This window comes from Balaenoptera physalus (assembly GCF_965194825.1).
Source record: "Balaenoptera physalus genome assembly, chromosome: X".
Classification (NCBI taxonomy): Eukaryota; Metazoa; Chordata; class Mammalia; order Artiodactyla; family Balaenopteridae; genus Balaenoptera; species Balaenoptera physalus.
In genome coordinates, this window is record NC_138903.1 from 134,173,794 (window position 1) to 134,186,050 (window position 12,257).

Consider the following 12,257-nt stretch of genomic DNA (forward strand, 5'->3'; position numbering starts at 1 on the left):
CGAACGGCAGGCGACGGTGGAAAGAAGAGGCATGGACACAGGCAGACGCACCAGACAGCCACTCGCAGAGGGAGGCTCTGTGAGCCCTAGACAGTGTCGAAATCAAGGAGGAAGGGTCAGCCGAGGAAATGAGGGAGACGCCCCTTCAGAAGACACAAGGGTTTGGCAGAGCCTGAAAATGGTGAGCCTGCACCTAACAGTTTAGCAGCTCTTGCTTCACATAAAGACTGTTGCAAGCACGAGAGAAACTGGCCGACCGACAGTCACAGAGGAAGACCTCAGCAGCCTTGGAGGGATGCAGCAGCAGACGGACTGAAAACACTCGTTCAAAGTGTGCATTGCTTTGCGTACACCTCTCTCAGGGAGGAGGCAAAGATGAGACTGACTTAATTCTCTCCTCCCTGACAGCCCTCCCCTCCCAGGGAGCCTTGCAGCTCACTCCATCCCAGGGTTTCCAGGACACCCGAGAAAGCACGTGCTGGGAGCAGCTCGGCCAGCCCAAGGCCAGGACAAGTGACTCTCTGTACTGGCTGCGGGCCAGAAGCCAGCATACTGATAAGGAAGCCCTTCCAGTAAAAGGAGCTGATTTACGGAGGAAGGCGTGGGGATCTGCATGGACCAGAGTGCACGAGCAGGCTGGATGAGCAGATTGTCAGAGGCCCATCTCATCTACTCGTGCTACACAGCCACCTTTACCTCAAGTCACACCCACAGCCATGTGGGGGGTCCCCGGCGACCACTTGCTGGGGGGGAAAAAGCCTGAGATTATGTACAGTTGGGTCAGCTTGGTATTCAGGTACGAGCCAAAAATTGACTGCTGTTGTATTACAGCCCCACTCAGGGGTGGATTTAATAGACAATGGTGAAGGAAAATCTCCCGATGGGCCAAATTTTGGCTAATGTTGGATGTTCACTTTGAGCAGAAAGAGAAACGGCCCAAGGTTCAAATATATACAGACGAATGGACAGCAGCAAATGGCTTGGCTGGCTGTTCAAGGGCCTAGAAAGAAAAGGAATGGAAGGTCAAGGACAAGGCTGTCTGGGGCAAAGGCATATCAGTGAGTGGGTGCAAAATAAAAGAACCTTCATGTCATATGTTAATGCCATCAGAGAATAGCTACTGTGGAAGAAGTGCAGAACAATAACGGAGACAAAATGACTGACGATTACCATTAGCCAGCCTCTACATGGGCCATCTCACTGCTGGCAAGATGCGAGCCAAGTGGCTGCGGCGGCGTGGACAGAATTAATGCATGGACTCAAAAGCAAGGGTTCCCACTGACTAAGGCTCATTTAACTTGTGTTGCCTCCCCAGATCCAACCTGCCAGCAACAGAAACCAATGCTGAGTTCCTCACTGGGCGCTGTCCATCATGGAGACCAGCCAGCTATTCGGTGGCAAATTGCATTGGATCCCTTCCACCCTAGAAGGGCTGGCTCTTCATTCTGAAGAGAAGAGACATGTATTTCAGGGATACGTTAGCTTTCCTGCCTGCAGGACCTCAGCCAGCACCACTGTCTGAGGCCTCACAGAGGGTTTGATTCACTGATGTAGGCTCCCATATGACATCATATCAGACCAGGGGACCACTGTACAGCAAAGGAGGTGCTGGAGTGAGCCCATGACCATGGCATCCACTGGCTTTATCAGATGCCACCCCATGCAGAAACTGCCAGACAGAGAGAGCAATGGAATGACCTCTTAAAGGCACAGCTAAAGCTCCAGCTTGGAGACAGGGCTCCATAAGGATAGAGGCTCAACTTCCAAGGTGCTGGATATTCATTGATTCAAAGATGGTTCTGTGGCCCCAATGAGAACACACGGGTTTAGGAACCAAAGAATGGCAGCAAAAGAACCTCTCTTCCCCCGTGACCCACCCGGGGAGTCTGTGCCGCCCATCCCCACCTGTAGCTCTGGGCTCGGCAGTGCAGAAGGTCCTCACAGCACAAAACACAAGAGTCTCACTGAGTGAGAAGCCAGGGGCGCCGCCTGGGCAACTGGGGCTACCGTACCCAAGGAGCGGCACGCCAGACGAGGAGCCCCCGGGGCACGACCACCAAGGGGGGAGGGCCATCCCACGCGAAGCGGGCAGGAGTGGGTCACACCCAGGGCAGCCACACCAGCTGAGGGGAGCGATGCGACGGCCCCTGGGGCCTGGAGAAGCTGCCCCCGATGCAGGTGAGGACATGGAGGGTGAGTGAGTGGGGCTGTGATGGAGATGGGGAGGGGGCGGCCCGGAAAGTACTCGAACCCGGCCACCTGGGGGGTGGGTGCTGCTGGAGGACAGCCCTCAGCTCCGGTATCTTCGGGGAGCGGCCCGCCGGGCTCATGCCCCGCGCACAGGGCCTGGACGCCCCTTTTCCAAAGCAGCCCACTGGCCCTTCTCAGGGAGGCCACGCCCATCCCCAGAGCAGACCACAGCCCCTTTCTGGAGCAGGTCACGCCCCCTTCCCAGGAGAGCCACGCCCCTTCCCAGGAGAGCCAGTGCTTAATGACTGATCAGTACGGAGACAGAGGGGGCCTGGCCGCGTTGGCCCAAGTGGGACAACGAAGAAGGGTCATTCCCGTTCCAGAGCTCCTTGTAGGGCTGGCCTGCACTGCGGCCCGGCTTCTCCCTCCGCCCTCCCCTGCTTTCCCAGATATTGATCCCAAGAACACTCTAAATAAAATTCCTGCACGTTGATATCCATCTCACAGTCTGCTTCTGGGGAACCCAAATGGTGATATTAATTCATATTTAAATGTGCTCTAATTTCATCCATGTCTAGAAATTTCCATGGCATTAGCCTGGGCATAGACCTACATGGCTTTTAGTCATTTAACATTATTTGATGCCTACATCATGGCGTATACTCCTCCCTTCAGTTCATTTGTCCCATCTCCTGGCCGCTTTGAGACTATGCCCTTCCACAGTCATCAACTCATCTCTAGTTTGTTCCCTTCCCCTTTTCCCACTCCATCTCCTTGGTTCTCCTGAGTATACCCTACTCAGTTTCTCCAAAGTTTCCATTGGTTTCTAACAAGACTCAGACCCATGTCCAGAGATAGGTATTTTGACATACACTAGCACAGTACTTTCACTTTAATATTTATGACCAAAATGAAAATATAAGACATAAAAAATGTTTACTAGATCAAGATCTTGGAAGAGCAGAGAAGGAACAGGATCATGAGCACACAGAAAACAAATTTTTCTCTCTCTGAGGGAAGAGTGAAAACCAAAAGCTAGATAAAAGATCAAGATTGTGAGACAGAAACAGAAGGCCTAGGCCCTAGTCAAGTGGGACGTGATTTATGTCTCAGATTCAGGGTAATCTGCACAGTAAGTGACAAAATGTTCCCGGGTTCACAGGTTTTACTCCTTCCTAGCTTATGTGGGTTTTTTGTTTGTGTATTTCCCTTGAGGTTTGATATATAAATCTTGCCAAATATATTTGGCAACAATGTCCTTGACCTGAACTGTTCTTTCACATTGTATCTAAAACCAATCGGAAAACCTATTATATTCCCTGACCCTTGCTTAGAAGAAGTTGAGCAGCTGCAGGAATAGATAATACAAAACTGAATTTTCCCAGATGTTTGTTTCAGACCTTGGCAGAGGTTGTCAGGATGTGTCCAGAGTCAGCTTATCCTGTTAATCAGTATCAAAATAATCTAGACTATAAAATGGTATCATCAAAATAAAAATTCTATCAACTTTTGCCTGGTAAATACATGTGACTGCCTATAAAACAACAGAAAGTTAGATAATAAATCATTTTCTCCATTCAATTCAATTTTACAGTCAGTCTATTATCCACTATACCTCAGCCTGCATGTTAGATGAAAGCTATAATATAAGCACAATGTATTAAGTACAAATATCTCAATATTAATTTTCAAAAAGACCAACATTAATGGATAAATGGTCAATGGTTCATTTAGATACCAGGCTACTGACCATCTGGGCCTCTACTTCAGGATCATTAACACTGCAAAACCACAGGCTTGGATCTCTTCCTTAAACCATACACAAAAGTTAACTCAGTATATCAAAGAACTAAATATAAGAGCTAAAACTATAAACCTCTTAGAAGAGAACAGGTGTAAATCTTTGTGACTTTGGATTTGGCAATGGCTTTTTAGATATGACATCAAAACCACAAGCAACCAGCAGAAAAAAGAATAGATAAATTGGAGTTCATTAAAATGAAAACCTTTGTGCTGGGAGAAAATATTGAAAACAGGTACATCTGAAAATGTACTTCTATCCAGAATATACAAAGAATTCTCAAAACTCAACAATAAGACAACCCAATTTAAAAATGGGCTGAAGATTTGAATAAACATTTTATTAAATTAGATACAGGAATGGTCAATTACACATGCAAAGATGCTCAGCATCTTTAGTTACCAGAGAATGTAAATTAAACATACAGTAAGATACCACCACATAGTCATTAAAATGACTAAAATTAAATACTGGTAACATCAACTGAGAGAAGGAACTAAATTCCAATTCAGCCTGGAAGTGGATTCCCCCCCAGAGTCTCCAGTAAGGAGCAAAGCCCTGTCAACACCTTGATTTTGGCCTTGTATGATCCTGAGCAGAGTACCTAGTTGAGCCCACCTGGACTTCTGACCCACTGAAACTGTGAGATAATAAATGGATGTTGCAAACTGCTAAGTTTGAGGTAATTTGTTACACAGCAGTAGGAAACTAACAGGATGCTCAAAGTTGATCCAAATACCAAAAATATAACTTGACAACCAAATTAAAAACGTGATTAAAAATCATGCTTCTAAATGAAATCAAAGAGGATATTACAGACTCTACTGAAAACAATGAAAAGAAAACTCTTCATAACATAACCTATGGGATATGGAAAAACTGTTCTCAGAGAAAAACATATAGCTTTAAATGCCTTCGCTGTTAAAAACAAAGGACAAAAGAAAGAGAAAAGAACATATTATTTTTCCTAAGATATTATTAAAAATATAGCATGACAAGCCAAAAGAAACTATCATGGATAAAGATAAAATCTGGAAATAAATTAAATATAAAAAATAACCAGGGACTTCCCTGGTGGCGCAGTGGTTAAGAGTCCGCCTGCCAATGCAGGGGACACAGGTTTGAGCCCTGGTCTGGGAAGATCCCACATGCCGTGGAGCAACGAAGCCCGTGCACCACAACTACTGAGCCTGTGCTCTAGAGCCCGTGAGCCACAACTACTGAGCCCGGGTGCCACAACTACTGAGCCTGTGCTCCAGAGCCCATGCTCCGCAACAAGAGAAGCCACCACAATGAGAAGCCCGGGCAACGCTACGAAGAGTAGCCCCCGCTCGCCGCAACTAGAGAAAGCCCGTGCACAGCAACAAAGACCCAACGCAGCCAAAAATAAATAAAATTAATTAATTAATTAAAAAAAAATAACGAAGAACAAAAAAAGCCAAAAGCTCATTATTTGAAAAGACCACCCCCAACAACAACCAAAGAGAAATCCCTGATAAACTTGTTCATGTAGAAAAGATAAATAACAAAAATTTAACAATTTAAGAATGAGAAAGGGCAAATAGCTACAGATAATGTGGAGTAAAAGAATCATGAGAGAGTGCTATATGCAACACAGTGGCAACAAAATTGAAAAAATAAAGGAAATGATTTCCTAGAAAGGTATAAAGTTATTAAAGCTGACTCCAAAAATAAGTTGAAATTTTGATTTGACTAGTTATCATAGAAGAGCCTGAAGAGATGATTAAAGATATTGCAAATGTCACTTGGACCAAATGGATTCATATGTGAGTCTTATCTAACTTTAAAACAATAGATAACTCTAATGTTATTTGAGCTATTTTAGGCAATAGAAAAGGATAGAACACTCACCAATTCATTTGATAAAGCCAATAAAACTTTAATACCAAAATCTAATAATAATAGTAAAAAATAAAGCTATACATCCAGAAAAAAATGAAAACAGTAATTTGAAAAGATACATGTACCTCAATGTTCATAGCAGCATTATTTACAACAGCCAAGGCATGGAAACAACCCAAGTGCCCATCAACAGACAACTGACTTAAGAAGATGTGTTTTACACACACACGCACACACACACACACACACACACACACACACACACACACACACACAATGGAATACTACTCAGCCATAAAAAAGAATGAAATCTTGCCATCTGTAGCAACATGGATGGACCTAGAGAATATTATGCTTAGTGAAATAAGTCAGACAGAGAAAGACAAATACTATATATTTCACTCATATGTGGAATCTAAAAAATAATACAAATGAATGTATATGCAAAACAGAAACAGACTCACAGATATAGAAAACAAACTTATGGTTATCAAAGGGGAGAGGGAAGGGGGGAGAGACAAATTAAGGGTATGGGATTAACAGATACAAACTACTATATATAAAATAGGTAAGCAACAAGGATATACAGTATAGCACAGGAAACTATAACCATTATCTTCTAAAAACCTATGATGGAATATAATATGTAAAAATACCGAATCACTATGCTCTACACTTCAAACTAACACAATATTATAAATCAACTATACTTAAATTAAAAAATAAAGCTATAGATAAATCCCACATAATAAAGGCACACAGTGTCTAAAGAAATATTAGCACATAGAACCCAACAATAATCAAATTGTATGAACATTAGATTTTACTCCAAGAATGTAAGGATATTCAATGTCAGGAAGTCTATTGACATAATCTATTTGTCCTCAACATATTAAAGGCCAAAATTCATATGATGCTAGAATGCTGAAAAGCCATTACTAATGAAAATTTTATGGCAAGGAGTAACAAAGGCCACTTATCAAGAACAAACAGCAAATGTTATTCTAAAAAGCAAAATATGAAGACTGTTTCAAGTAAAATCAATAAGATAAGAAAAAGAAATAACTGATTAAACATTGGAAAAGAGCTAGAATCTGTCTTATTTTGAATATGATTCAATACACATAGAGACTGCCATGTAAAATTATTAGAATTTATATGAGAATTCAGTAAGGTAGCTAGATTTGAGATGAATATACACAAACCAATAGCTTTTCTCTATTCTGGTACTTAACATCAAGAACATAGGAGAAAACATTTGATTAACAATAGCGACATAGGGCTTCCCTGGTAGCACAGTGGTTAAGAATCCGCCTGCCAATGCAGGGGACACGGGTTCGTGCCCCGGTCCGGGAAGATCCCACATGCCGCGGAGCGGCTAGGCCCGTGAGCCACAACTACTGAGCCTGCGCATCTGGAGCCTGTGCCCCACAACAAGAGAGGCTGTGATAGTGAGAGGCCCGCGCACCGCGATGAAGAGTGGCCCCTGCTTGCCGCAACTGGAGAAAGCCCTTGCACAGAAACGAAGACCCAACACAGCCAAAAATAAATAAATAAATAAATAAACCCAAAAAACAATAGCAACATATTTATAAAATGCATAGGGATAAATGTCATAATAAATTACTTACATTTATTATATTAATAAAATTTATGTATAAATTTAATGAAATTTAATGAAATAGATACTAATATATATGAGAATTTTATATGATGAATGTTTTTATTCAAATCAGTGGCAAAAGATGTATTGTTTGATAAACGGTGCCTTGCGATAGGCTATTGATCTGGATGGAAATAAAACTAGACAGATCCCACTCCCATACCATATACAAAAATAATTATCAGATGAATTGAAGCCATAAATGTAAAAAGCAAAACAGTAAAAGTCTTGCAAGAGAATCTGGGAGAATAAACAAACTTCATGTGCAGAAAACAAAGTCAACAGACAAACAATAAGTCTTTGGCGAAATTGCAATATACATTAGTATATTAATGTAGTCTAACAAAGGGTTAACACTTATAAGAATAAAATAGTTCTCATAATCTAAAAAAAAAATGAAAGAGCCCAAAGAAAAATGGGCAAAACATGTGAATAGTCAAATCTCAAAATATAAGCGCAGTAGTCAACAAGCATTTGGAAAGATGTTCAGCCTCATTAGAAATAAAAGGAATGTGATTATTGTAATGATGAAATATCACTCCATACCTACTAGATTGGCAAAAATTAAAAAACAAGGTAAAACTTATTGCTGATGTGAATGCAGGGAGAAGGGCACTCCTATATGTTGATGGTAGAAATGTTTGAAGAGTTCTAGCCTTTTTGGAAATTAAAACTAAAAAGGAAATATTCCCTTCATTCCAGCAATATCCCTCTTGAGAATCTGTCCTATAGGAATAAAAGCATCAGTATGAAAAAAAAAAAAGCATCAGTATGTAATGATATAGGATATAATGGCCAAAAACCTGGAATAATAGGGAATTTTATTTAGCCCTTAAAAAGATTGAAGTTATGCCAACTGACTTGGACAGAATTCTATTAGGTGTTAGTGAGTGAGAATAGTGTATAATATCCCATTTTTGTAAAACAAACAATGACCAAGAAAACCTTTATTTGCATATATGTGCATATGTGCGTGTACATGAATATATATTACCATACTAGGGTTACCTGACTGGGGATAATCAAGAAGGGGGCTCAAGTAGAAGGAGAGTGGGGAGCAAAGCAAAAAGAACAGAAAAGATTGTAACGTATGTATGACATAACCATATTTAATATTTACATTACCATTATATATGTATTGGGTTTAAATCTTTATAATACACATTTAAAGAAAACAAAACAAAATTTAAAACAAATGACTTCAGCATTCAACTCAATAAGCAAAAAGTTAGATCAACTAAATGAACCAAAGGAAACTAGGAAGAAGAAATGAATTGAAAGTAAAAACAGAAATTGATAGAACCAAAAGATGGGTCCTGACAAAAGCAATAAAATCGAGAAACTTCCTGGAAATATTATTTATAAGAGAGGTAAAGAGAACATACACAAACTAAGAATGGAGATATAACCACAGACACAGAACAGTTTAACAATATCACAAGACTATTATGTAACTTGATACCAATACATTATCAAATCTAGGGATAACCGATTGCTTTCTAGGGAAATGTATATAACCAATATTGACTGAAGAAGAGGTAGAAAAATCTGAATAAATCAACGACCATAGATAATATTGGAAAGATTATTTAATACTACTGTCCCCAAATGCACCAGAACCCAGAAAAGATGAAAAGTTTCTGAACTCATGGCTAATACTATCCTTACAGCAAAATTGCGTGTAATATTGATGGGTCTTAGTGCCCTTCTCCCTGTGGAAGCTGGGGGGTAGGCTGAGGGAAGTTTCCTTCTGTCTCTTAGGCTGCTTGCCTCTTCGCCCTCACTCTACTCCACTCTCTAGCTTCCAGAGTGGCAGCATGTGACCAAGAGAAGCAATGGACAAAACAGCCAGAGTCACAGCCCCACCATCCTGACCGGCCCGTCTAGAACAGGCCTTTACCTTGTGTCCACGTGCAGCTCACTGAGCAGTTCACTTTGCATATAGTCCCAGGACAGTTCCACCGCGCCCAGGTAGTATCTTCTGATGGCACCAAAGCTGAAAGGCAAAAGGCACAGAAAGAAGCAGGTGGAGAGCTCTATTTGCATGGCTCTGATTGCTAGAAAATGTTCGACTGGAGAAACGAAAGATTAATTCTTCTCTAAAAATATCTTTGGCTCCCAGGAGGAAAAAGGTAAATTTTGTATGATTTAGTGAAAAGTCCCAAAATTTTCTCAAAGGACTTTAGGGAACTTGACTGGCTGGAGTGACAGCAGCATTAGCGCTCAGCAGTGACGGATAGGATTGCTTCCTTTTTGGCAGTGGGAAGCAGCCACAGGAAGAACTGAGTAGGAAAAGGGAGGCTGAGCTAAAGCTTAACCCGTTCACCTCTGAAAGCGGCAGGGGCACAAGAATGCTGCTTTGCTCAGAGCCTTTGAGGAAAGGAAAGAGGGGGCCGAAGGTGAAGAGGAGCTCCAATCTGTGTTAGTCCTAGCGCGCTCCGTCTTTCTTAGTAGCAGCAGCAGCAAGAGACGCCAAAGATGTTGTTGAAGCTTCTGGAATCCACCTGCACCAGCAAGAGTAACATTCTAATAGTCTCCCTGCTTCTGCCCTTGTCCCCCACAGACACCAATGAATGACCTTTAAAACCATAAAGCAGATCCAGTTACTTCTTTGCCCAGAAACCTCCGCTGGCTTCTGACCTCACTCAGAGTATAATCCTACACTTTGACCATGGCCTAGAGTCTTCCGCATGATCTGCATGTCCCTTCCCCCCACCTCCAAGGTTTCATCTCACTCCGGCTACTGGCCTCCTTGCTCTTCCTTAAAACACCGAGCACACCCTTGCACCTGGACCTTAGCATCTGCCGTTTCCTCTACCTGAAACCCCTTTCCCCAGATGGCCACATGTTTCCACTCCCACATCTCCTGCAAGTCTTGGCTCAAATCTCACCTTCTAATGAGCTCAAATCTGGACCAGCGCCTTGACACTGTAAGCTCTCTATCCCCACCGGCACTACCGATATCTCTCTTGGCTTCATTTGCTTACAGAGCACTCATAACTACCCAGCATCCACGTACCTATTTCCCTTGCATCGTTGCTACCTGATGCTTCTTAAGGTTGTTTACATTTGGCCTGAGTATAGGCTATATCTCCTTACATCAAAATATAGCCATGCTGAGCTCAAGCAGAGAACCTACTCAGTTTAATGTATATTAGGAGGCATGAGAGCCTCCCAAGGGCCTCAAAGTATAGGAGCTAATAAGAACCTTGATCAGGGTTTCTATAAGAAGTGTTACCACGGAGAGTCCACTTCTGCACGGATAGGAATGTGTTTGGGAGCCATTGGCAAGGTATTGTCCAGCTTGGAAACAATCAGGAAGAAGCCCCTTGGGTAAACGTTTGCTGAGACCTTCTCTCTGCCAGGCACAAGTTTGCAGAGATAATAGTTGGCATGTAATATATTCCAGGAACTGTTCTAAGTGCTTTCTAATGCAGCAAGCATTCTTGTCTTCATTGTACAGGTGATGAAACTGAAGCACAGAGAGGTTAGGCAACTTGGCCATGGTCACACAGTTTGTAAATTGTAGCATTCAAACCCATTTAATCTGGCTCCAGAAGTCTTGCTCCTAATCCTTTTGCTATACGTCCATGCTTCAGAGACGAATAAAATCCAATTTCTGTCTTCTGGGAGTCATGCTGCAGCGGCAGGGACAAAAAGGTAGACACATAGTCACAATACAGAGTGATAATTCTCTGTCATGTGCTTTACACATTATGTGATTTAATCCTCACAATAAGACTGCAAAGTGAGTACAGATGAACCATCTGAGGGGCAGAGAGGTTAATGGTTTGCCAAAGAGCACACACCTACCCATTTGTCCTAACCAGACAGTGAGTGTCCTAGGCACTGGGTGCAGAGCAGTGAAAGAGAAACAACTGAGAGACCGTAAGCAATACCTGAAAGACAGGAAGACCTTATGTATGTTAGAAGGTGAAGTAAGTACTGTGCCCAAAAGGAAAGTAAGTAGGAGAAGGGGAAGGAGGGGTGTACCAGGCCGCAATTTTAAATGAGGATGGTCATGGAAGGTGTGCCTGAGAAGCTTACATGTTAGTAAAGGGTCTGTGGCTCATACACCGAGGGCTATAGGGAGCCATGGTAGGGTTCTGAGCAGGGGAGGGTCGTGAGCTCTGGCCGCAGCGGAGAGGATAGGCTTTAGTGGCACAAGGGTAGGAGCAGGTGACCTGTTAACTGAGGGCGAGAAATGACTGTGATTTGGGCTGGGACGGAAGCAGTGGAGGGGCGAGCAGGGCTGGATTCATTGTGAAGGTGGCGCTTCTGCTGGTTGCTGACTAACTGGGTTTGTGGGCTTTGAGAAAGAGGAGTTCAGAATAACAGCAAGGGTTTTGGAAAGGTGGCGTTGCCGTGAACTGAGACGGAGTAACAGCGAAAGCTGTCGCTTGGGGCTGGGGCGGGGAGGTGCGCCGCGGCACGTGGTTAAAGGGCTCGGCGGGCCCTGCGGGCAGCGAGCGTTTCCCTTTCCGAGCCCGTCTCGGTCACTGTGACTGCAAGCACTGATAAATACGTGCTCAATGTTGACATGAACAACCACTACAAGCCCGCTTTCTTTATTTTTAGTAAAGTAAGGAGTGGGGAAAGGCCGCACTGCGGTCGCGCACGGGGAACCCCCCTCCCAGGCGAGCGGCGAGCTAGACTACGTGCAACGACGTAGCTCCTCCGCGAGAGGCCTTCCGCGCACGCGCGTCCCGACGCGCCTGGGGGGCGGGGCCGCGGGGTTTG

General features: G+C 43.3%; 1 protein-coding gene across 1 annotated transcript in view; it reads right to left on the bottom strand.

Annotated features, from left to right (window-relative positions):
• F8 (coagulation factor VIII) overlaps window positions 1–12,218 on the bottom strand; it is a 125,611-nt gene extending 113,393 nt beyond the window's left edge. Inside the window, exon 1 of the mRNA XM_082447897.1 lies at window positions 9,418–12,218. Within this exon, the coding sequence (XP_082304023.1) occupies window positions 9,418–9,563 (146 nt within the window). The 5' untranslated portion in view covers window positions 9,564–12,218. The remainder of the gene's footprint in view (window positions 1–9,417) is intronic.
• Window positions 12,219–12,257: the final 39 nt, after the last annotated feature.